This window comes from Ahaetulla prasina, chromosome 10 (genome assembly GCF_028640845.1).
Source record: "Ahaetulla prasina isolate Xishuangbanna chromosome 10, ASM2864084v1, whole genome shotgun sequence".
In the NCBI taxonomy this organism is placed as follows: domain Eukaryota; kingdom Metazoa; phylum Chordata; class Lepidosauria; order Squamata; family Colubridae; genus Ahaetulla; species Ahaetulla prasina.
This window is the reverse complement of record NC_080548.1, coordinates 29,589,980-29,616,046: the sequence shown is the minus strand read 5'-3', so window position 1 is coordinate 29,616,046 and position 26,067 is coordinate 29,589,980. Positions and strand designations below refer to the sequence as shown.

Genomic DNA, 26,067 nt, shown 5'->3' with positions numbered 1-26,067 from the left:
AGAGGAGTGGAGTGGAGTAGAATAGAGTAGAGTAGAGTAGAGTAGAGTAGAGTAGAATAGAGTAGAGAGTAGAGAGTAGAGGAGGAGGAGTGGAGTGGAGTAGAGGAGTGGAGTGGAGTAGAATAGAGTAGAGTAGAGTAGAGGACTGGAGTGGAGTAGAGTGGAGTGGAGTGGAGTAGAGTAGAGTAGAGTAGAGTAGAGTAGAATAGAATAGAATAGAATAGAATAGAATAGAATAGAATAGAATAGAATAAGCTGGAAGGGACTTTGGAGGTCTTCTAGTCCAGCCCCCTGCTCAAGCAGGAGAACCTATACCATCTCAGACAAATAGCTGTCTGGTCTCTTCTTAAAAACCTCTAGTGACAGAGCACCCATGGAGGCAACCTGTTCCACTGGTTAATTGTCTTCACCGTTAGGAAGTTTCTCCTTAATTTCAGGTTGCTTCTCTCCTTCGTTAGTTTCCATCCATTGTTTTTTATCCTGCCCTTTGGTGCTTTGGAAAATAAATTATCCCCCTCTTCTTTGGGGCAGCCCCTCCAATACTGGAACGCTGCTATCACGTCACCCCTAATTCTTCTTATCTCTAGGCTAGCCAAACCCAAATCCTGCAGGCTTGTTCTTCCTAAATTTTAGTCTCCAGGCCTTGGATTGTCTCAGTCGCTCTTCTCCGAACGTTTTTCCAAAGTCTCAACCTCCTTTTTGTAGTATAGTGACCAAAATGGGTTGCAGTATTCCAGGTGTGGCCTTAAACCTATTTTAAAGCGTGGAGTAAAATATAAAAATATTCCAGATGCAGAGGCTAAAACATATTTTGTTTGAAATGGTTGAGGGTCTCCTGCTTGGACAGGGTATTGTCACTAGCTGGCCTCCAACTGTCGTTATTTTTTTTTTAATTTAATTTTGTCATAACAGGATACATAAACATTGTCAAAAGTAAAAAACATATCATGAAGAAAATATATATATATAAGTAAAGAATATGCATTAGCTATATTAATTTGATATAATAAAGGGAACAATAGGACAGGAACGGTAGGCACTTTTGTGCTCTTATGCACGCCCCTTAATTCTTATTAATTCTTTTTAATTAATTAATTAATAATTCTTATTATTGATTCTTATTCTGTTATTCTATCCTATTTGAGTCGGTGGCATTGAGTCATTCACAGCTATGCTATACAATTAAGTCCTCGGCTTACAACACTTCGTTTACCGACCGTTCGAAATTACCAAGGCAATGAGAATAGCGACTTACGGCTGTTTTTCACACTTACGAACAGTGGCGGGATTCAAATAATTTTAACAACCGCTTCCCTGCCCTAATGACCGGCGGGTGGGCGTGGCCATGGTGGGCGTGGCCACGGGGTGGGTGTGGCCATGGTGGGCGTGGCCATGGGATGTGACAGGCAGCACTCGGCCTCCTACACACACACCTGGGAGCAAAAACGGGCCGCAGAGTGGGACACGCTGCCCCACACCTGTGCCCCGTTTTGGGCCTAGTAGGTCACCCTGCAGCCTCCTGGGAGTGAAAATGGGCTGTGGGGGAGGGGATGCACTGCAGCCCCACACCCCATTTTGCGCCTAGGAGGCCTCTTTGCACTTAGCTGGGAGCCAAAATGAGGTGCAGGGGAACTCCTAGAGAGGGGCGGGGCCAGCCAGCAATTTAACTACCGGTTCGCCCAAACCGGCCTGAACCGACCCAAACCGGCTGATTCCCACCACAGCTTACGACCGTTGTAACATTCCCCACGGTCAAAGATTCAGATGCTTGGCAACTGATTCATATTTATGACGGTTGCCGCTTCCCAAGGGGTCGTGTGATTCGCTTTTGTGACCTTCTGACCCGCAAAGTCGATGAGGGAAGCCGGCTACACATCGCAACCGTGTCCCTATCTGAACAATTGCCGTTCACAGCCGGGGCAAGGAAGGTTGTAAAGCAGCTGGACTTTCTTGGCTTTTTCTTTGAAAATATTTTACTTCTCATCCCAGAAGTTTTTTTTCAGTGAAGAGAGGGGTCGTTGTGAGGAAAACAGGAGGAAAATTGGGCCGGTGTTTGCCACTTTTGAGCTATTGCTAAAAATAATAAAGCGAAAATAATAAAGCGGGGTGCAAATAAATAAACAATAGATCGCACCCACATCCTTATCTAAGAAAAATATAATTAAAAATCCCCAAAGAGAACAGAGTACCTATTTTTACAAGTTTGATTTTGACCTTAAATCCACCTTTTTTCTCCTGAGGCAACACCGCCACCTGGTGGACGGCTTCAACATTATAGTGTATTTTTACTTGGCTGTACACCGCCCTGAGTCCTTCGGGAGAAGGGCGGTATAAAAATCAAAATAAATAAATAAATAAATAAATAAATAAATAAATAAATAAATAAATAAATAAATAAATAAATAAATAAATAAATAAATAAATAAATCCATTCAACCCAGGAAATAAATAGAGACAGTATCCAGATACAAAAAAAAAAAGGCTGATCAACTTAAGTTTAATTCTGATGCTTTCTCCTCCGGATGTAAGGTTTTGAACAGAAAAAGCTGCTGAAGAAGAAATGTACAGCTTCCTAGAGAAAAATAAGTTAGAAAAGCCAACTCTCTTTCCAAAATGAATAAGGCGACTGTGCTATAATGCAGTGCTTCCCCAGTTTGTGGTCGGCGGAGCCCTGGGGGACAATAGCAATAGCACTTAGATTTATATACCATTTCACGGTGTTTTACAGCCCTCTTTAAGCAGTTTACAGAGTCAGCATATTACCCCCCAGCAATCTGGGTCCTCATTTTACCGACCTCGCGAGGACACAAGGCTGAGTCGACCTTGAATCGGTCAGGATCGAACTGCTGGCAGATGGCAGAGTTAGCCTGCAATGCTGCACTCTAACCACTGTGCACCATGGAACGATGGGAGGGAGGGAGGGAGGGAGGAAGGAAGGAGAAGGGAAAGAGGAAGAGCAGTAGACTTATGTATCGCTTCGTAAGCGGTTTACAGAGTCATCGCGTTGCCTCCAACAACCTGGGTCCTCATTTTAGAGACCTCGGAAGGATGGATGGCTGAGTTAACCTTGAGCCGGTCAGGATCGAACTGTTGGCAGTCGGCAGAGTTAGCCTGCGATGCTTAACCACTGCACCATCGCGGCTACGATGTCATCATGGGGCTTGAAGAAATATTATGATTTAAGTCTTGAGGGTCCGTGGCCACAAAAGGTATTTGACGGGGTTTTGTGGCAAAGGAAGGGTCGAGAATGATTGTTAAAAGGCATGAATGGTGATCATGTAGTTACTATCCGGTAGATCCTCTTTTCCCGAAACAGGGACGTGTGATTCTTCAGATGTTTAGTGATAGCCATGCTTACGAAGTTCCGGATAGAATAATGAAATCATGGTAGCTCATCCAGGAAAATACACGTGTTATGTAAAACATTCCTAAAAACATCCCGATTGTCCTTCCAAAAGGACAATCTGATTTTGCTCGGCTGATTTCCTTCCGTTGGAAAGCAAGCTGGGTGAAGCATCAGAACTGTGAGTAAGCCAACTCCTCCTTCCTTTGGCCATGTGGAAGGACTGAGTAGACAGAGCCGCTGGCGGGCTCCCCCAGACTCAATTCCACCAATCGGACAGCGCAGATCAGATACGACCCTAGAAGAGGACAAAATTACAGATTAAGTTGGAAGGGACCTTCTAGGTCATCTAGTCCCCCCCACCCGTTTTAAGAAGAGACCAGACAGCTATTTGTCTGAGATGGTATAGGTTCTCCTGCTTGAGAAGGGGGCTGGACTAGAAGACCTCTGCGGTCCCACCCAGTTTATTCTATTCTATTCTATTCTATTCTATTCTATTCTATTCTATTCTATTCTATTCTATTCTATTCAGTGGTGAAATCCAAATTTTTTCATTACCGGTTCTGTGGGTGTGGCTTGGTGGGCGTGGCAGGGGAAGGATACTGCAAAATCCCCATTCCCTCCCCACTCCTGGGGGAAGGATATTGCAAAATCTCCATTCCCACCCCATTCAGTGGCATTTGCCGGTTCTCCAAAGTACTCAAAATTTCCGCTACCGGTTCTCCAAAACCTGTCAGAACCTGCTGGATTTCACCCCTGATTCTATTCTATTCTATTCTATTCTATTCTATTCTATTCTATTCTATTCTATTCTATTCTATTCTATTCTATTCTTATTATTGTTTTATTCCTCTTCTATTCTCTTTAAAGTTGCCACGTTTGGAGACCCCGTGTCCTAGATCATGGTCTATTTTACCTGCTCCCGGATTGTCTGCAAGCAGCTCATCGCTGGGATTCCTGTCGCCTCTCCTCAAATGGAGAAGCTGCGGAGGTGTTCCATGCCGGGATGGACGGAGGGAGTTCTTGAGGCAGGCTTGGCAAGGGGCGATCCCTGATCCAGTGGGCCGAAGGGGAGACAGTCTAAATGGGCAGCAGAAGGAATGGGGTGGGGGGTGGTGGTGAGGAGATAACTGGGATTGACGTCTTAGATGCCCAGCAGTCCTATTCCCAGGTAGTCCTTGGCTGTAGCCCAACATTTCTGTTCCTAAACAAGACACTTGCTAAGTGATTTTGGTTCCATTTTATGACCTTTGCTTGTGTTCTGACCCAGCTCCCCAAATACGACAAACCCTCTGAAGTTAACTCAAAGATTCCTTTATTAGGAGGCCGGGATAGCTCAGGCAATAGAGAAGCCTGTTATTAGAACACAGAGCCTGCAATTACTGCAGGTTCGAGCCCGGCCCAAGGTTGACTCAGCCTTCCACCCTTTATAAGGTAGGTAAAATGAGGACCCAGATTGTTGGGGGAGCAATAAGTTGACTTTGTAAAAAAAAAAAATATACAAATAGAATGAGACTATTGCCTTATACATTGTAAGCCGCCCTGAGTCTTCGGAGAAGGGCGGGGTATAAATGTAAACAAACAAACAAACAAACAAAAAGGAGCACCAGCAACCCCCGGCAAAAATTTTCTCTCACTGCAGTCTGCCCGGGAGATGAATAGTTGTCTGCCGCATCTATTCATCTCCACCCCCCTGCCTTTGATCCCCAGAGCTTGGGTGGGGCCTCGCTAGCAGCGGTGGCTCTTCCGTCCCAAGGACCGGCCCATAGATTTCCACTGCTCTCCTCTCCTCTGCCTTCTGCGCATCTGCAGATCAGGCACTGGACTAGCTGTTCTTCCTCTTCCTCATCAGCCACCTCCAGTCCTGGGGGCTGTTGACTCTCCATCTGAGGGCTAACGGGGCGGGCCAGGCTCCGTCTCTTTCTCTCTCTCTCTCTCTCTGCCAGCTCCATTCCCTCTTCCCCCTCGGAGCTCTCAGGTTGCCTTGATGCTGACCCCGACTCCCACGCCTCCTCCTCCTCCTCTGATTCGGCTGCTAGAGGGGCAGGTGGCCGACAGGCCACAACAAGTTGTTAATGGGAAGTACTGCAGTGGTTAAGTCAAGTTAACACGGTCATTAAGTGAATCTGGCTTCCCCATGGACTTGGCTCGTCTGAAGGTCACAAAAGGGGATCACGTGATCCCGGGACGCCGCAACCGTAGTAAATATGAGTCGGTTGCCCAGCCTTTGAATTTTGATCGGGAGGCTGCAACGGTCGTAAGTGTGAAAAACGGTCCTACGTCGCTTTTTTTTTTCCAGTGCTGCTGCGACTTTGGTCACTACATGAACTCTTGTAAGTCGAGGGTTTCACTTACTTGATAGTCTGGAAGAGGAAGAGCCGGGGGTCTCTGCGGCAGGAGATCTAGTCTTGGAGGTACTGGAGGGGTTTGCAACACGGAGTCCGGATTGGGAGATGAAACGGGACCTGCTCTCTAGAACGGAGGAGGGAGAAAGGACAGGGTCAATTCCTTTCTCGCCATTTATTTAACATCCTGAGGGGAAAGCAATCTGTCGCACTTCACAATCCACAGCAAAGCAGGAGAAACGTTCGGATGGGTCAAGGCTGTCATGTCCCACTCCTCCTCCGACGACCGGGTCTGGGAAGTCTGTATCAAGCGTGGCCACGAAGCCTCTGCAGCTTTGCCAAAGTCCTTTCAGAGTCCTCAGGGCAGGCAGGAATCCAAGGTGTGACTTCAGCGACCAGATGAGACTTTGCCTGACTCAAGGAATGCCAGAAAGCAGATCCTTTATATAGGCCATGGGGTGTGGCTCCATGACTCAGCACTTATCCAGGCCTGCCCCTCCCTTCCTTTTGCTGACGTCGCCTCTCCATTCTCCAGAAGCGGGGATCTGCCCACCTTTCGTCCTCCTCAGCTGCCGGCAATTCTAGCTCGTGGCTGGCTTCGTGCTCACACGCTGTAGGAGGGAGGTTTGTTTGCTCAGTCTGTCCGGGCATGGTGCCAGGGCTGGGGGCTGGAGGCATGCCAGGCCATTCTTCTACACTATCAGCCTCTGGCTCAGATAACAGGAGATGGGAGGGGCCCGGCTGAGGAGAGGAGGGCGGGTGAGGCACAACAAAGGCCTTGCATTCTGGACAGTCCAAGAAAACGGGGAAAAATATTTCAGTAATTTCGCTACCGGTTCGGTTGATTGACGGGGACCCCCATTTCCACAGAGAAAAAACTCAACAGGGGTGAAAAAAAAAAACACCTCAGGTTCGTGTAGTAGTTAAAGCACCAGGCTAGAAACTGGGAGACGGTGAGTTCTAGTGCCGCCTTAGGCACGAAAGCTGGCTGGGTAGATCCAGATTGTTGGGGGGGCAATAAGTTGACTTTGTAAAAAAATATACAAAATAGAATGAGACTATTGCCTTATACACTGTAAGCCGCCCTGAGTCTTCGGAGAAGGGCGGGGTATAAATGTAAACAAAACAAAAAAATTACCAGGTGACTGAGAGCTCTAGTACTATCTTAGGCACGAAAGCTGGCTGGGTGACTTTAGGCCAGGGGTCAGCAACCTGCAGCTCTGGAGCCCGCATGTGGCTCTTTCGCCCCTCTGCTGCAGCTCCCTGTCACTCAAAGTATGTGTCACAACCGCCAATGTGTGACACCCATCGGCACCCGATTTATTGAGCTTTTCAATCCCCCGGTAGGCCAACCATGGATAAATCCAAGAAAAGTAAAGTTTCAGAAGAAAACAGAACATTTAATTCAACTACATATGGTAATTTTGTGGCCACTCAAGAAATAGTCAGGCACGGGGAAAGGTTTTGTGGCTCCCGGTGTTTTCTTTTCTGTGGGAAACGGGTCCAAATGGCTCTTTATGAGTGTTTAAGGTTGCCGATCCCTGCTTTAGGCCAATCGCCAGGTGATGGAGAGTTCTAGCGTTACCTTAGGCACGAAAATCAGCTGGGTGACTCTGGGCCAATCACTAGGAGACAGTAAGTTCTTTTAGTCCCACCTTAGGAACAAAAACAGACTGGGCGACTTTGGGCCAATTACCAGGAGACGGTGAGTTCTAGTCCCACCTTAGCCATGAACACAGGGGAATTTGGGCCGGTCCCTCTTTCTCAGCCCAATTCACCTCACAGGGTGGTTGTTGTGAGGAAAAAATAGGCGAAGGAAGGATTATTATATAAGTTCCGTGCCTTGATTTATTTGTAAAAAAATAATAAAAACGGGATATAAACTAATAACATTAAAGTTTTAAAAAAGGAAACCGACACGTTGAGGAGGTTGCAACTTAGGATGGGATAAAAATGTCGAGATGGCTCTGGCGGATATGCGTTCAGGCTCCGCCTTACGTTACCTGGCTGCTCTTAGGCAACACGTATCTTAAAAAGGGGCGGGGTTTCAATGCCCTGGTCCTAGTGGCCACCTTTTAAGCCCCACCCACCTCTTCCCTCAGTGCCCCTGGGTGCAATAGTGATGCTCCTCAAAATCGGGAGCCCCCCTCCCCTTATCTCACACTGACCGCTTGAGTCTGGCGCATGAGCATCAGTTGTTGTAACACCATGTCCACATCCTCCAGATCCCCCTCGTCGCTCTCGTCCTTGGTCGTAGGGCTGCCCTCTTTGGAGCTATAAGGGCTGACCTCGACATCTTCGTGGCCCCAGATCGTCTGGCGACAAAAGGGGCAGGTGGGGGATTTTGAAAGCTGGCAAGAAGCAAAGAGGGTCCCGTTAGAATTTGGACTTGAGGAATACGGTTCGCCCAATGTCAGCTACGAACGAGGGTGTCAAACTCAAGGCCCGCAGGCTGGATCTGGCCCATGGGGTGTTTAGATCTGGCCCGCGAGCCCACCTTGGAAACAGCAAAGGACCGGCCCGCGGTGCCTCTGCCAGCAAAAACGGAGTTCGGGCGGGCCGTGTGTGAGGGCTGCAGGAAGCCGAAAATGGCCTTTCCCCCACTCCTTTGGCATTTGAGCGTGCAAGAAGGGACAGGAAAGGAGAAAGAGAAAGAGGAAAGGCAAAGAAAAAGATGGGAAGAGAGCAAGGAAGGAAAAATAGGGAGAGGAGAAGGAAGAAGAAAAGAGAAAAGGAAGAAGGAAGGAAAAAGAAAGGAAGGAAGGAAGGAAGAAGAAAGGAGAAGGAAGAGGAAGGAAGGAAGGAAGGAAGGAAGGAAGGAAGGAAGGAAGGAAGGAAGGAAGGAAGGAAGGGAGAAAGGAGAAGGAAGAGGGAAGGAAGAAGAAAAGGAAGGAAGGAAGGAAGGAAGAAGGAAAGAGAAGGAAGAGGGAAGGAAGAAGAAGAAAAGGAAGGAAGGAAGGAAGGAAGGAAGGAAGGAAGGAAGGAAGGAAGGAAGGAAGGAAGGAAGGAAGGAAGGGAGATGAGAAAAGGAGAGGGAAGGAAGGAAGGAAGGAAGGAAGAAGGAAAAAGAAGGAAGAGGGAAGGAAGAAGAAGAAAAGGAAGGAAGGAAGGAAGGAAGGAAGGAAGGAAGGAAGGAAGGAAGGAAGGAAGGAAGGAAGGAGATTATAATGAGAGTGAGAGAGGGTCTGAGGGAAGTCCTGGCTGGGGAATTCTGGGAGTTGAAGTCCTCCAGGCTTAAAGTTGCCAAGGTTGGAGACCCCTGACTTAGATGCTTCCTAAGTCTGAAAAACGATCACAAGTTACTTTTCCCAGTACTGTTGTAACTTTGATCGGTCGCTAAACGGAATGGCCGTAAGTCGAGGACTAACGGCATTCGACGGCACTGAAAAAAGTTGGAATTCGGTGCTTTGTTCGTTTTTCCTTTTTATCCCTCACTTTCTCTTAGCCCCCTTTCCCCCCCTCCTTTCCCTTCATCCTTTCTTTTATTTGTATTTTATCTTATCCTCTTAATAAAAATATTTTGAATTAAAAACAGTGGGGGAAAAAAACAACCCAGAAAGGGAGGCGAAGGAAATCACCTGCCACGACTTAAGGCATTCCCGGCAGAGAAGATGCCCGCACGGCCGGATTTGAACATCCTTGTTGTTCTCGGCGCAGATTTTGCAAAGCTGGAAGGTGGATTCCACCTGGCTGTAGAGCTCGAACTGTTCCTGCAGAGGGAGAAGAAGGGACAGGCAGAGGTGAGAAACCGGAGTCGAAATACAGTGGCGCTTGGGTACTCGTTGTTAATTGGTTCCCGGCAGGAGCAAGGAGTACTAAACAAATTTTTCCCGTCAGGAATAGTGAGTGAAGGTAGTGAATCACAAGGCAGCTGACACTGGCAAGTTTCAGCTTGTTTGTCAAGTAACAAACAAATGATGAGTACCGGGACAAAACGTTCACGTCAAAATGTGTTGAGTACCAAATTGGGTGAGTTTCAAAGCAGTTGAGTACTGAGGTGCTACTGAAGTGAGAATGAGAAATTTTAAAAACACTACTGTCCTGCTTCTATCGTTCTCTTCTCTTCCTCTCCTCTCTCCCCTTTGTTCTCTTCCCTCTTCCCTTTCTCTTCTCTTTCCACTGTATTCTTTTCTCACTTTCCTTTCTCTTCTCTTGTCTTTCTTTTCCCTTCTGTTATCTTCTCTCTTCCCTTTCCGTTTGTCTCCTCCTTTTCTCTTCCCTTTCTCTCTTCTTCCCTTTCCCCTTGTTCTCTTCTCTCTTTCCTGTCTCTTCTCCACTTCCCTTACTCTTGTCTTCTCTTTGCTTTCTTTTCTTTCCTCTTCTTCTTCCTCTGTCTATCTCTCTCTGCCTGCCTGCCTGCCCATCCACCCATCATCCATCCATCCTATTGTCCATCCATCCATCCATGATCCATCCATCCATCCATCCATCCATCCATCCATCCATCCATCCATCCATCCATCCATCCATCCATCATCCATTCATCCTATCTATCTATCTATCTATCTATCTATCTATCTATCTATCTATCTATCTATCTATCTATCTATCTATCTATCTATCTATCTCCATCCATCTATCCACCATCCTATCGTCCGTCCGTCCATTCATCCATCCAATCCATCCATCAATCATCTATCTATCTATCTATCTATCTATCTATCTATCTATCTATCTATCTATCTATCTATCTATCTATCATCTATCTGTCCATCCAGCCAGCCATCCGTCCATCTATCTTCGCCCATCCATCCATCTCCAGCCAGCCAGCCAGCCAGCCATCCAGCCAGCCAGCCATATATCCTATCTATCAATCTATCAATCAATCAATCTATCTATCTATCTATTTATTTATCTACCTCTATCCATCTATCCATCCATCCTTCCTATCTATCAATCCATCCATCCATCCATCCATCCATCCATATAGCCAATTTATCTATCTATCTATCTATCTATCTATCTATCTATCTATCTATCTATCTATCTATCTATCTATCTATCTATCTATCTATCTATCCATCTATCCATCCATCCTTCCTATCTATCAATCCATCCATCCATATAGCCAATTTATCTATCTATCTATTTATCTATCTATCTATCTATCTATCTATCTATCTATCTATCTATCTATCCATCCATCCATCTTCGTCCATCCATCCATCCATCCATCCATCCATCCATCCATCCATCCATGTCATCTTCCTGTTATCTATCTATATTTTTATATCTACTACTATCATCTACTGGAAAACAGCTGAGGATTATGGCATGAACAATTCCTAAGAGAGGTTGGCCTATAGCTCTTCCAGTCTTAACACCTCTCTATACACAACACCTGCAGCCTTGTAAGGACTAACTTACCTGGGAGACCTTAATTCGGTTTCGAGCAGAGCCTTCCATCAATTCTGCCAGATCCGGATTCACGTTTTTCCCATCAGGATACAGGTAGCTACAAGACAGAGGTGCCTTTTAAACCACTGTTTCCCAGCTTTAAGATGTGTGGACTTCAACTCCCAGAATTCCTAGTTGGCTGCCCTTGGGCCAGTCCCTCTCTCTCTCTCTCAGCCCAGCTCACCTCGCAGGGTTGTTGTTGTGGGGAAAATAGGAGGAGGAAGGAGTACAGGAAGCCCTTGACTTAGAACCACAATTGAGCCCAACATTTCTGTTGCTAAGTGAGACTTACGTTAAGTGAATTTTGTCCTATTTTACGACCTTTCTTGTCACAGTTATTAAGTGAATCACTGAAGTTGTTAACTTAGTGACGCTTGTTAAGTGAATCCGGCTCCCCAATTGACTTTGTGTTCATCGGACGGTCATAAAAGGGGATCCCATGACCCCGGGACATTGCAACCGTCATAAGTATGAGTCAGTTGCCAAGTGTCTGAATTTTAATCATGCGACTTTGGCCTGCAACGGTCGTAAGTATGAAAAATGGTCATAAGTTCCTTTTTTTCAGTGCCGTTGTAGCTTTGAATGGTCACTAAGTGTATTAGGTGTAAAACACCTGTATTAGGTGTTTTTGCCACCTTGAATGAAGTTATGAAGTTATAAAGGCAGAATAAAAATCTAATAAATAGACACACAGAACTCCAGAGTTACATTATTCCATAAATCCAAATTTGGGTCAATTCAAAGTCTTTGTTCCGGAGATTTTGACAGCTTGAATTCTGTTGTGTCATTGGTTGACAGTGGTGGGTTTCAAATTTTTTTACTACTGGTTCTGTGGGTGTGGCTTGGTGGGTGTGGCATGGCTTGGTGGGCGTGGCAGGGTGGGCATGGCAGGGGAAGGATACTGTAAAATCTCCATTCCCTCCCCACTCCAGAGGAAGGTTACTGCAAAAATCCCCATTTCCTCCCAATCAGCTGGGACTCGGGAGGCAGAGAATAGATGAGGGCGGAGCCAGTCAGAATTTTTACTCCCGGTTCTCCGAACTACTCAAAATTACCGCTCCTGGTTCTCCAGAACTGGTCAGAACCTGCTGAAACCCACTTCTGATCCAGAAGAAAGCTATTAGGACTCTGTTTATGGATTTCTGATCAAGGATCATCCTCTTACGTCCACTTGCGTCACTGATACTCACAAGCCTTCCTTGTGTCCATCCACCAGGGCCTGGAAGAGGGACTTGTTCTGTGGGATGGTTTGCAAGATGCTTCTATCGGCCGTCACGTAGCCGATTGCCCACTGGCCCAACCGGGTGCAACTGAGCCGGAAAATGTAGCTGTGGGAGGAAGACAGCAAGAATCTGAATCCAAAATTGGGGTGGCAGGGAGAGTGATGGCTACTGAGAATGCTTTGCAAGCAAGCTAGTTTGAACCCGAGTGGGGGCAGAGCTTAAGGTAGGAAAAGACAAACTTCCTGCAGAATTTGTGGTTCTCAAACGTGGCCGCTTTAAGATGTCTAGACTCCAACTCCCAGAATTCCTCAGCCAAGGTGGTCACGCGATCACAATTTGCAACCTTCCCTGCTGGCTTCCCACGATGTCAGTGGGGAAGTCGGAGGGAAATCAAACCTACATGAGGTCCTCACATACCAACCCACAAGGATTTGCTTAATGTTAGTAATTGGGGTCTGCTGGAACTCCCGTCACTAAGCAGCGTGGCTATATGACCTTCCACTTTATGACCTCACTGCTTAACGATGGAAATTGGAGTTCCTAATGACCATCATTAAGCGAGAACTACTTCTAACAATAGGTAGGCAGTTTTACAGCGCTTCCAGGAAAAAAAATTTTAAAAAAAATATTTCATTAAAATTTATTATAAGATCAACTAGCGGGGGCCTGAGAGAGCAGGTCTTTTGAGATCCAACCCACCCCCCTCCTCCAAATTAATACAATCTCTAGAGAGATATTTACCTGCCCGGTTTGTTGACATATACCTGCAGCCGTGCCTTCACCTCGTCGTAAGTGAGGAACGCCATGTAACCTGGATGTGTTACTGCTAGGTAAGTCCAGTTCTTCAACAGGGTTGGCCAAGGCTTGTGAAGAGAAAATGGGAAAAGAATTAGACGGGGAAAGGAAAGCAAGTCATAGAAAATGCCATCTTAAATCCAGATTCATGTTCCCAGCCAACAGCCTTTTTGCAAGGAAAAAAAAACCTGAGAGAATCAACTGACAAATTGAGAGCATTTAAAAACATTTTTTGCCTCAGGATAAATCACAGTTTACTGTTACAGCTTTCTCATTTCACACAGCTTCCTTGAGCCTGGTGAGACTGATCATTTTGTGGTGTGTTGTCAGGTGCGAACAAACAGGACCCAGGCGTGCAGAATTCGAGCTGACTCCTTTATCACGTTCGGCCTAGAATTCAGGTAGTCCTCGACTTACGACCACTATCGAGCCCAACATTTCTGTTGCTGAGCGAGGCAGTGGTTAAGTGAGTTTTATGCCCGTTTTACGGCGTTCCTTGCCACCGTTATTAAGGGAACCCCTGCAGTCGTTAACTTAGCAACACGGTTGTTAAGTGAATCTGGCTTTCCCTGGCTTGTCACAGAGTCGCAAAACAGGGACACTGCAACCGTCATAAATGTGAATCAATTGCCAAGCGTCTGAATTTTGATCACGTGACCGTGGGGACGCTGCAACGGTCGTAAGTGAGGAAAACGGCCGTAAGTCACTAACTCAGTGCTGTTGTAACTTCGAACAGTCACTAAATAAACTGTTTTAAGTCGGGGAATACCCGTATACATTTATTTAATAGACAAATTTAGAGAGTATTTAAGTGTGCAAAACGATAAGAGTGGCACGGTGGCCTAGAGGTGGAGCTTTCGCCTCACAATCAGGAGGCTGTGAGTTCGATCCTAGGTAGAGGCAGATATTTTTCTCTCTCTGGGCACGATGGGAATATATCCGCTGAATATAACTCCGCATTGGCGATAGGAAGGGCATCCGGCCAGTAAACCCCCAGCTCCGTTCAGTTGCCCAGACTCCACTCTGCAAGGGATTATGGGGGTCATTAAAAGGAGACAATGAAGAAGTGTGAAAAACGATCGTAATTCATTTTTTTCAGCGCCATTGTAACTGTTCTGTCCTCCTTTGCCTCCGTCCGAGTGATGGCTTAATTAGCCGGCACTATCAGCTCTGGTAGCAAAATAGCAAGCATCTGCCAAGTGTCTCTGTTATCTCCCTCGATGCCGATGAGTCACCCAGGAACAAACTTCAGCTCTTAGTTAATCAGCTGATTTGCCTGCTACGAAGAGGCACAGCAGCTCTTGCTGCCTTTATATCCTGTGGGGTGTGGCTCCATGACTCAGCACTTCCTAGGCCTGCCCCACCCCTGCTTTTGTTGTTCCCTCCTCTCCTGCCTACGAAACCTAGGGTCCAACCAAGCCTGATTGCCATCAGCTGGTTCTGAAGGCGTGGCCTGGGGGGGGAAAGAGTCAGGAGACGGAGGCCTCGTTATCTCTTCCACCTGGCCTGCCTCTGGCTCCTGGAGCTGAGCCAGGGAAGCAGGTGCTCCTGAGGTAAGTCCTGACGGCCCTTCCCCCTCACTTTCTAAGTCACTTTCTGGCAGGGGGCCCGGCTCCAAGTCACTTTCTGGCAGGAGGCCCGGCTCGGTGGGCGCAGACACAACAGTAACTTTGAATGGCCAGCAGCAGACAAAGTGTTGTTAAGTCAAGGTCTACCTGTGCAGGTATCTCCCAATCCGGCAGCCAGTTCTTGGGAACAGGTAGATACGGTTCCAAGGAATTTAGGAAGGGTTGGCCCTAGCCTCTTGCGCTTGGGCAGTAACTCCAAGTTAACTTTACACTTGATTTCCTTCACCCTGCCAGGACTGGGTGCTTCCTAAAATAGGTTGAAACTACAAGCTATTTGTAAAAAAAAAAAAAGGTATTTATTTATTTATGAAAGGTGTATGCTGCTGATCTCGCCTAGAGGCGACTGCAAGATGTTGCAAACCCAGGTTGCTGGAGGTGGCAGAATGCAACTTTTTCCATTGCGATACCACCGATTGTCTGTGTGGCTAAAGAGCGGGGAGAGCACCCACTTCCTCACGGACCTCAGGGTTTCCGCCACCAGCCAGCCCTGCCCTTCTGCTCGCCTGCACCCCGCAACCGTCCGGCTGAAAATATTGCCGCGGTTCCTTTCGGTCCTTAGATACTAGGACGGCCTGGCGGAGACCCGATTTCTTGGGTTGCCCCCTTGACGGCTCGTTCTGGAAATCCAGCCGAAAGGGGTCAGTTCCTTTCGATGCAGCCGCCGATTTGAAACCCAGCGGTTCTGTTTGACACACGTTCTTGAGGTTTTATTTTTTGTGTGAATTGAGCCAAGATATTTAAGGCTGTTGATCATCGAGCACCTCGGTTCTCCACCCACATTCTTTGAAGAAGGCGAGCTGTTTTTCCACTTTCAGGAATGGAAACTTTTGGTTTTTTTTTTCAGAAACTCTTGTCTCTGGGTTTGTTGACCCTCGCTTTCCACCCGCCCTGGCAGCCTTGAAGGATGGACTCCGCTAAGCCACATCCTGCCCGCGGATCAACAACTCACCGACTGATAGTCGAGGGAGAAGAAAGAAAGAAACAACACCAAGCATCAAGGAGGATTTACGAGGCTGCTCTCTTCGCCCCCAAATTCGGCTCCCTTGCGCCTAAAAAAGCTTCCAGATTTCTTCTTTTTTCAAACCTTTCGGCTAGCGTGTAATCGGTGGCATGTTTCATTTTCAGTGTTAAATAGAAGCACTGCAGATGGCATGAAAGCCAGCTGGTGGGACTTTGGGCCAACCACCAGGAGACAGTGAGTTCTAGTACCACCACAGGAATGAAAGCCAGCTGGAGGGATTTTGGGCCAATCACCAGGTGACTGTGAGTTCTAGTCCCACCTTAGGAAGGAAAGCCAGCTGGGGGGACTTTGGGCTAATCACCAGGTGACTGTGAGTTCTAGTCCCACCTTAGAAATGAAAGCCGGCTGGGGGGATTTTGGGCCAATCACCAGGAGACAGTGAGTTCTAGTACCACCATAGGAATGAAAGCCAGCTGGGGGGACTTTGGGCCAATCACCAGGTGACTGTGAGTTCTAGTCCCACCTTAGGAAGGAAAGCCAGCTGGGTGACTTTGGGCCAATCATCAGGTGACCGGGAGTTCTAGTCCCACCTTAGAAAGGAAAGCCAGCTGGGGGGGACTTTGGGCCAATCATCAGGAGACAGGGAGTTCTAGTACCAAATAGGAATGAAAGCCAGCTGGATGACCTTGGGCCAGTCCTTCTCTCTCAGCCCAGCCTCCCCTTACGAGGTTGTTGTTGTGTGGAAAATAGGAGGAGGAAGGAGTATCGAGTATATTTCTTATAAAAATAATAAAGGTGGGGTGAAAGAAAAGTGAAATAAAAATAAATAAATAAATAAATAGCTTCCCACGATCTACCTGGAAGAGACGAGTGAAGATGTCAAATTCAAATATGGAGATGTGGCCACTGCAGGTCAGGTCAATGGTGGACTTCAAAGCTACGGCCATCGGACCAGAATCTACCGAATGGACTTGCTGGAGACCTTTTTGAAATTCAGACCAGGGAACCAGGCTCCTACAGAGAAGAAAAAGGAAAGGTTAGAATCAAGATCACGTGAAGTGTTAATACCACTTTATAAGGCCTTTGTAAGGCCACGCTTGGAATATTGCATCCAGTTTTGGTTGCCACGATGTAAAAAAGATGCTGAGACTCTAGAAAAAGTGTAGAGAAGAGCAACAAAGATGATTAGGGGACTGGAGGCTAAAACATATGAAGAACGGTTGCAGGAACTGGGTATGTCTAGTGTGACGAAAAGAAGGACTAAGGGTGACATGATAGCAGTGTTCCAATATCTCAGGGGCTGCGACAAAGAAGAGGGAGTCAAGCTATTTTCCAAAGCACCTGAGGGTAGAAAAAGAAGCAATGGATGGAAACTAATCAAGGAGAGAAGCAACCTAGAACTAAGGAGAAATTTCCTGGCAGTTAGAACAATTAATCAGTGGAACAACTTGCCTCCAGAAGCTGTGAAGTGCTCCAACACTGGAGGTTTTTAAGAAGAGATTGGACAACTATTTTTCTGAAATGGTGTAGGGTCTCCTGCTTCAGCAGGGGGGGGTTGGATTAGAAGACCTTCCTGTACTACTGATGGAAGCAGAGACAGGATGTGTGCAGAAAGGAAGAGCAAAAAAAAACGTGGGATGAGGAACAGATCTGGGAAGGCGTTGTACAGGTCTTGTAAAACTGGTTTTCGGGGGCTCACCGTTCCCTCCAGGTGCCCCTCCAGAAAACCTGGGCCTCTTGCTTGCTCAGCTGATACGTGCTGCCTTGGTCCACCCCGTTGGGAAACACGGCTTGTAGTTCAGCCAACATATGACTGAAGATCAGGGAAAGCTTCGTTAGATTCCTCCTGTAACGAGAAGGGAAGGAAAAGTTTTATTTATTTATTTATTTTATTTATTTATTTGGTCGTATTAGATCAAGGGTCTCGAACCTTGGCAACTTTAAGCCTGGAGGACTTCAACTCCCAGAATTACCCAGCTGGGGAATTCTGGGAGTTGAAGTCCTCCAGGCTTAAAGTTGCCAAGGTTCAAGACCCCTGTATTAGATAACATATATAGATATAAGCATGAATTGAATATATAAAATGAATACAATTAAAAGGAACATTAGGACAGGGATGGTAGGCACGCTGGTGCTTTTATGGATGCCCCTTACAGACCTCTTAGGAATCGTGTGAGGTCAACAGTAGCCAGTCTAAGGTTAAAATTTTGGGGGTTTGGGGATGAAACCACAGAGTCAGGTAGTGCATTCCAGGCGAAGACCATTCTGTTGCTGAAGTCATATTTTCTGCAGTCGAGTTTGGAGCGGTTCACTTTAAGTTTGCATCTATTGTGTGCTCGTGTATTGCTGCGGTTGTAGCTGAAGTAGTCACTGACAATTATTGATATTGATTGTTTCCTGATTGCTTATTTGTAGCCTATGACTATCATTAAGTGTTGTATCATTAAGTGTTAAATTTGTACCCTAAGACTATCATTGTGTTGTAAGTGTTGTACCTTGATGAACGTATCTTTTCTTTTATGTACACTGAGAGCATCTGCACCAAGACAAATTCCTTGTGTGTCCAATCACACTTGGCCAATAAAATTCTATTCTATTCAAAGATTGCTGAGAGAGAGAGAGAGAGAGAGAGAGGAAGGAAGGAAGGAAGGAAGGAAGGAAGGAAGGAAGGAAGGAAGGAAGGAAGGAAGGAAGGAAGGAAGGAAGGAAGGAAAGACAGCCTGGTCTTTATTGAACAGCTTTGCTGATACGTTTGGCCTGGAGAAAAGTGAATTAGTTCAGGTTCTACCTATCTGCCAGAGGTGAATTTTAACATGACTCTCTGTTTGCTTGGAGCCTGGAATCTTTGCAATATAATGCTTAGAGCAGCTGCAAACGAGACAAGCACCGAAGAGCAATGAATTTCCTCCATCACCCATGAATGGTTGTTAGAACGTCAATAAAGGGTAGAACTGACGCAAGAGACATGTTTGAGGAGGCTCATTAAAGGCCTGTGACCCCCAAACGTCATATTTGGAGCCCCAAACGTCGTCTTTAAAAGCACCCATTTTACAGATGGGGTAAACGAATCACAGATTGAGCATTGGCCATCGTTGTCAGATTTATACAGAAGTGGGCAGTATGCAACCCCGCCCTCCTTTTCTTGCAACCGTTACAATCACTAAAAAAGCGGGGGGAGCATTTATATTTACCGGGGGGGGGGCACAATTTGAAAGGCCAAAGAACCGGGTCTCACGAAGCCCAAATAAGCCTTGTAATAAAACCACATCCTCCCAATCCTGTTTACGGTCGGCTCAAACTGTTGGCGGAAAGCAAACATTGTTGGTCTGTAAGGCCGTTCATGGCTTAGCTCAATGCATGGATTCAGGGCTTCGTCAGAAATCTAGGGTTGAGCAAAGCCTAGAGTGCCCGTGAGTTTGACAGGCGTGGGAAAATCAAATAAGTCAAGATGGCAGCTGCAACCGTGTGGCCTGGATTTTCAGATCCCTTGCGCCTTGCAGCCACCCCTTTAACAAACCATGGCTTAGCCTGATGTGGGAAGGCAGACAAGGATTGGGAGAGGGATAAACAATAACTTGGCCAACAGCCCTGATTCAAACCCAGCTAACTTTACTCTTATTTTGCAATATAATGCTTATAGCAGCTGCAGAAGAGACAGGCACCGAAGAGCAATGAATTTCCTCCATCACCCATGAATGGTTGTTAGAACGTCAATAAAGGGTAGAACTGACGCAAGAGACATGTTTGAGGAGGCTCATTAAAGGCCTGTGACCCCCAAACGTCATATTTGGAGCCCCAAACGTCGTCTTTAAAAGCACCCATTTTACAGATGGGGTAAACGAATCACAGATTGAGCATTGGCCATCGTTGTCAGATTTATACAGAAGTGGGCAGTATGCAACCCCGCCCTCCTTTTCTTGCAACCGTTACAATCACTAAAAAAGTGGGGGGAGCATTTATATTTACCGGGTGGGTGGGCACGATTTGAAAGTCCAAAGAACCGGGTTGCACGAAGCCCAAATAAGCCTTGTAATAAAACCACATCCTCCCAATCCTGTTTACGGTCGGCTCAAACTGTTGGCGGAAAGCAAACATTGTTGGTTTGTAAGGCCGTTCATGGCTTAGCTCAATGCATGGATTCAGGGCTTCGTCAGAAATCTAGGGTTGAGCAAAGCCTAGAGTGCCCGTGAGTTTGACAGGCGTGGGAAAATCAAATAAGTCAAGATGGCAGCTGCAACCGTGTGGCCTGGATTTTCAGATCCCTTGCGCCTTGCAGCCACCCCTTTAACAAACCATGGCTTAGCCTGATGTGGGAAGGCAGACAAGGATTGGGAGAGGGATAAACAATAACTTGGCCAACAGCCCTGATTCAAACCCAGCTAACTTTACTCTTATTTTGCAAATATAGTTCTGTTACTGTATATAGAAATTATAGCAACGGATATATTTTGAGGCAGGTTTAATGCAGACCTAGAGGGTGCCAAAGGTAGTTTGATAAGCTGGCACTCCCATTTTTTTTCAAAATCCGGTCTGGTTTCTCTCTCTTTCTCTCTGGCACCTGTGAATTTACAATTTTTATCTGAGGAGGCCCACAGGTGGGAAAGTTGAGGCTGTTTATCAAACCACCATATCACCACTGATAAGAGGGAAACAGTGTAAAATAATGATTCTTATTTTCGTTTATCAGCCCTTCCTCTTCTGCTTTTAACAATGGCTTATTATGCCTATATTACCGAGTTATGATTTTTAAGCAGGAGTGGGGGCCAAAGTGAGTGAATAACAGTATTGGAAGGGATCTTGGAGGTCTTTTTTTACAAGAAGAGTTCTCTGCTCCTCTGAAAACAACAACAAAATACCTTATACCACCAGACTTGAAATCCTGGGATTAGAAAACTTAGAACTCCGACAAGACCTGTGTTTAATACAGAAAATATGACTTTTGTAACAGAGTTGTTAACGCTTGGAACTCACTACCTTACTCTATAGTCTCTACTCAAAACCCCAAAATCTTCAACCAAAAACTGTCTACTATTGACCTCACCCCATTCCTAAGAGGACTATAAGGGGCGTGCATAAGAGCACAAAAGTGCCTACTGTTCCTGTCCTATTGTTCTCTTCATTATAGTATTATATGCATACTTTTACTTATACTTTTACTTATATATACTTTTTCTCTCATGATGGATTATTGTTTATGTTGATGATTGTATATACTGTTGTGACAAAATAAAATAAAATAAAAATACACAGAATCATCTATTGCAATGTCCTTCCTGTTAAAGACTACTTCAGCTTCAATCGCAATAATACAAGAGCAAACAATAGATTCAAACTTAATGTTAACCGCTTCAATCTTGATTGCAGAAAATATGACTTCTGTAACAGAGTTGTTAACGCTTGGAATTCACTACCTGACTCTGTGGTCTCTTCTTAAAATCCCCAAAGCTTCAACCAAAAACTATCTACTATTGACCTTACCCCATTCCTAAGAGGACTATAAGGGGCGCACCGTTCCTGTCCTATTGTTCCCTTTCTTTATATCAAATTAATACAGTTATTGCATACTTTTGCTTATATATATATGTTTTTTTTTTGCTTATATAAATGTTGTTGTTTTACGTCAATGTTTGCGTATACTGTTGTGACAAAATAAATAAATAAATAAATAAACCTGCTACTCAAGCAGGTGACTTTATAGGATTCCGGACAAATGGCTGTCCAATCTTTTCTATTTTACAGTTCTCTGTTGGAAAGGCCATCTAGAGTAGTTTTTCTCAACCTTTGCAATTATAATAGGGGTGTAGACGTCAACTCCCAGAATTCCCCAGCAGAAGAGGGAATTTTGGGAGTTGAAGTTCACGCATCTTAATCTCTCCGACTTTGAGAAAGGCTGCACATTTAGTGCAAAAGAAATATTTCTTGTCCATTTTTCTCTTGATGGAGATACTGGAGTTATAAGGGTGAGTTATGACGATACAGGAGTTATTCTACTATATTAGGACATAAAATATTGTTTTTTTTAAAAAAAATTAAGATTTGCTTTTGCGCTTCCTTTTTATTAATTTATTTATTAATTGCATTTGTATACCGCCCTTCTCCCGAAGGACTCAGGGCGGTTAAAAAGTTGAAAGTTGCCTTGCTCTCTCTTCATTGGTTCCCCTTCGTTAGCTACGTTTAAATGAATAAATGAATAATTATATATTGTAGCTAATTGAAACTCTGTATTTTTAATACTTCGAAACTATTTTTTCAGAGTTCAACAAAGGCGGCTTTAAAAATGGCTTCCGGACATTGATATAAATGCAACAATTAAAACAATAAAGCGACAAAGAGAGATCCTGAGTTTTGGTTAAAAATGCGATGAAAATAAAAATGAGTGATTGTAAAATATTCTTTTTTCGCCTTTTTACCTACGTTTATATTTTGGCCAATACGTATGTATTTAAAAGATTTATTTGGCTGCCTGCCCATCTTAGGCAGCAAACACCTAGGCCACAAATAATATTTAGATAGCTCTTTATTTAGATATTTTTTTTTTTAAATTTTGTGTGACAGTTATCCATCTGTATAAAGAGGGTTGTATATTTGCAGTTGGAATACAGGCCTGAAACCATTGTCTCAACCTTGGGCACTTTAAGAGGCATGGCCTTCAACTCCCAGAATTCCCCAGCAATGCTGGCTGGGGGATTCTGGGAATTCTGGGAATTGAAGTCCATGCCTCTTAAAGTGGACAAGGTTCAGAAATGCTACCCTAAACTGAACAATTTAACAAGTCAAGTAACAAAAGGTACATAATATTGAAAGGCTAAACAAAAACATTTTCTGCCCATCATTCCTTAAGTACCAGGCACCAACTAGGTATCAAGGTCTTAATACAATCACAAAGATGAGGTGATTAAGATGATACCTTCCACATATCCTTCTCTTGTGCACAAAAATTCCTCATTTCTTTACTATTCTGGTTCTTGCCAATATGTTTTGTTCCAGTTGTCATTGTCTCCCATTAATAGTTTGACATCACATAGTTCAACCTTGGTTTCTATCATTACCGATATTATTAGTGTTTCGTTGCTGTTTGTTGTTGTCATTTTATATCATTATTATTATTATTATTATTATTATTATTATTATTATTATTATTATTATTATCCATTAAACATGAAACTCAGTCAACTGAGCGTTTAAAAACACAAGTATCATTGACCGGCGCTGATGGTTGATACGGGTTGCTGCCAGCATCCTAGGTATCAACCAAGTATCTTCTTAAAATTATTAATAAAATAACAACAACAACAACAACAACAAAGTCGAAAATGTTTCACATTTAATATGTGAATGCAGCAAAATCGCACAAACTGGTTACAAAGCTAGACACGACCGAGTTGCTAAATTAATCCACTGGTCATTATGTAAAAAATACGACTTGCCTGTATCCAAAAAGTCATAGGAACATAAAGTGCAAAAAGTTACAGAAAATGAGAAAGTGAAGATCTTGTGGGACTTTTGAAAAGAGACGGATCATCACTTGGAACACAACACACCAGATATCACAGTTGTGGAAAACCGAAACGTACAATTTATTGACATCGCGGCACCAGGAGATGCCACAGTTGAAGAAAAAGAACTGGAAAAAATCATGAAATATCGCGACCTGGCCATTGAAACTACACGGTTATGGATGAAACATGTAAGAGTGATACCCATTGTCATCTGGGCACTTGGTACCATGTCCAAGAATTATATAAGATACATCAAGAAACTGCAGCTTCCTGCAATAACACCAGCAGAACTGCAAAAAACTGCACTACTTGGAACATCGTACATCTTAAGAAGGTACTTGGTTGATACCTAGGACGCTGGCAGCAACCCGTATCAACCATTAGCACCAGTCAAAGCTATTTGTGATGTATTTTTGAATGTTCAGTTGACTGAGTTTCATGGTCAATGAATAAAGTAAATAATAATAATAATTCTTTTATTCATTAAACATGAAATTCAGTCAACTGAACATTTTAAAATGTATCCCAATTAAAAATTGTATCATCATCAATAATTAGATTAACCAAGACCGGGGAACACTTCATAATTCAGATCCTAACTATGGACCGAAGAATAATTATTGAGGAAGTAAGTATATGCTATTTATTTTTATTTACTAAATTTTTATGCTGCCCAAATTCCCTCTAAAATGAATCTAGGCGGCTTACAAATTATAAAATAAGTAAAAAGATCCTTAAAATGTTAGCCCTACACCCTTTCAATTAGCTACAATATATAATTATTGCTTATTTATTAAATAAACGAATAAATAAAAACAATATTGCAGCTAATTGAAACAGTGTATTTTTTATATTTTAGAAGTATTTCTTTGGAGCTCACTGAAGGCGGCTCCGGCTTCCAGACCATGAGGTAAATGCAACGTTAAAACAGTACAGTGAGATCCTGAAGTTAAAAAAAAAAATGCAATGAAAATAAAATGAACGGTTATAAAATATACTTTTTTTTCTTTTCTTTTCTTTTTTCTTTTTTACCTGGCAGCCGAGCCTTCCAGCAAAATCTCCTCCTTGTCTTTTCCTCTTCTGAATAGCCTCGTGGTTTGCTTAATCTTTTCCAGCAGATTCAGGATAAAAACACGAAAGAAGTCTGATTCCCAAACCTTGGCCAAACCGGCCCCGTAATGCTCACGAATAAGGCTCAGGTGCTGGTAGATGCAAGGCAGGAGGGACGGCAGGTAAGGTGGGCTATTCCGAAGTGCTACCTGAGGTTGGCACACCAGCTGTTGCAGCTTGGTTATCCCCTGGAGGGCTTTCTCCAAAGAACGGTGGGCACCGGACCGGCGAGGCATCCAAGCTGGCCCAGGTGCCATTGCCATGCTGGAATTCCCAGGTGAGGGAAAGAAAGGAGGGAGCTTGGCAGTTTCCTGCTGCCAACCTGGAAGTTGGCGAGGGCACTGCTGTGTGCCAGGAAGGAGCCTAACCAGCTCAAAAGAAAGAAAGAAGGGAGGGAGGGAGGGAGGGAACTGGAGGATTGAAGTGACAAAAGCAATGAGTAGTGAAGTAGTAGTGGGGTGGGGGGGGGAGAGAGAGAGAGAGAGAACCAAAGAGGAAATAACAAACAGCTTTCAGAGCATTAGAGTCCTGACAACACACCGGCCACAAAGAAGGGGGAGAAGTCAACAAGTGTTGTAGACAGGTTGATACTTGCAAAGAAGGGAGGGAAGGCTTTGGGAACGGTGGGCGTGCCAGCGCTAGACAAATTGCAAAATAAAATAAATTTGTATAATGCTCCTGGTCCTGAGAAGAGGGAGTCTGGAGGCCAGCAATCTTGGTCAGAGGTTTCTGCTATTGTTTCATCCACAAAGCAGGTCAAGGCCTGGAAGAGAGAGAGAGAGAGAGAAAGAAGAAGTCACATTTCTATCAGTCGGTAGATTTTAATCAGTGCGTTGCATTGCGTGGCAACTCTTAAGAGTGGCTCATATTTTTCCCCCTCCATCCTGTCATATTTGGGCTACATCAAGTGAAATAAGATGTGATTCATGGCACGAAATCAGTGGCAATGACCACAAAATTCTGTTGTAATCTTGCTCCCCACCCCCAAAAAGCCTCAGTTGATAAAAAGCAGACAAAATTAAGAAATTGTCTTATTGGTCGATTGCTTTAGGTTGGACAATGAATTGAATGGGGAGGGAGGAAGGGAAGGAAGGAGGGAGGAGAAGGGAGAGAGAGGGAGGGAAGGAGGGAAGGAGTGGGAGGAAGCAAGGGAGAGGGAGGGAGGAAGAAAGGAGTGAAGAAGGAAGGAAGGGAGGAAGGGAGGGAGGGAGGGAGGGAAGGAGCAGGGAGAAGGGAGGAGGAGGGAGGAAGAAGGAAGGAAGGAAGGAAGAAGGGAGGGAAGGAGGGAGCGGGGGAAGCAAGGGAGAGAGAGGGAGGAGAAAGAAAGAAAGAAAGAAAGAAAGAAAGAAAGAAAGAAAGGGAAAGACAGAAAAAGAGTGTGAAAGAGAGAGAGAGAGAGAGAGAAAGAAAGAAAGAAAGAAAGAAAAAGAAAAGAAAAGAAAAGAAAAGAAAAGAAAAGAAAAGAAAAGATGACTGACATTTTAAAGTTATTTGTGCACTTTTAAAAAGGTCCAAAAGTCATCCGTTTGTGAGCTCAGGAGAAGGAAGTGTGATGTAGACAAATATAATCCTAGCTTTCCTCCATTAGCCCTGACGATGGGCTGAGCTTATTTATGTCTTTACCCATTGAACATTGATTGATTTTCAGTCCCGAGACGCATGTTATTATTTGGGGTGCTTATTTTGTAAACGATGCTGATCTTTTTGGTTTTCGCCTTTCTGTGCCTGGCTTAGAATAAACGTCCGGAGATGAGCAGCTGCAAGCG

The 26,067-nt window shown here is 44.7% G+C and overlaps 1 protein-coding gene across 3 annotated transcripts; it reads right to left on the bottom strand.

Moving 5' to 3' along the window:
* Positions 1–2,458: 2,458 nt before the first annotated feature.
* Positions 2,459–24,722, bottom strand: CBLC (Cbl proto-oncogene C). 3 transcript variants are annotated; one of them, XM_058195690.1, is made up of 11 exons: positions 24,224–24,718; positions 17,392–17,538; positions 16,550–16,706; positions 13,050–13,171; positions 12,276–12,413; positions 11,056–11,143; positions 9,267–9,398; positions 7,857–8,039; positions 5,699–5,815; positions 4,260–4,423; positions 2,460–3,641 (listed from the first exon to the last, which is right to left on the bottom strand). In XM_058195690.1, the coding sequence occupies exons 1-10, from the start codon at positions 24,562–24,564 to the stop codon at positions 4,286–4,288; spliced, it is 1,563 nt and encodes a 520-aa protein (XP_058051673.1). In that variant the 5' UTR covers positions 24,565–24,718; the 3' UTR covers positions 2,460–3,641; positions 4,260–4,285. The 3 variants fall into 3 exon arrangements, with proteins under 3 accessions (XP_058051674.1, XP_058051673.1, XP_058051675.1); XM_058195692.1 differs by lacking the exon at positions 24,224–24,718 and adding an exon at positions 19,659–19,974; XM_058195691.1 differs by lacking the exon at positions 4,260–4,423 and having other exon boundaries at positions 2,459–3,641; positions 24,224–24,722.
* Positions 24,723–26,067: the final 1,345 nt, after the last annotated feature.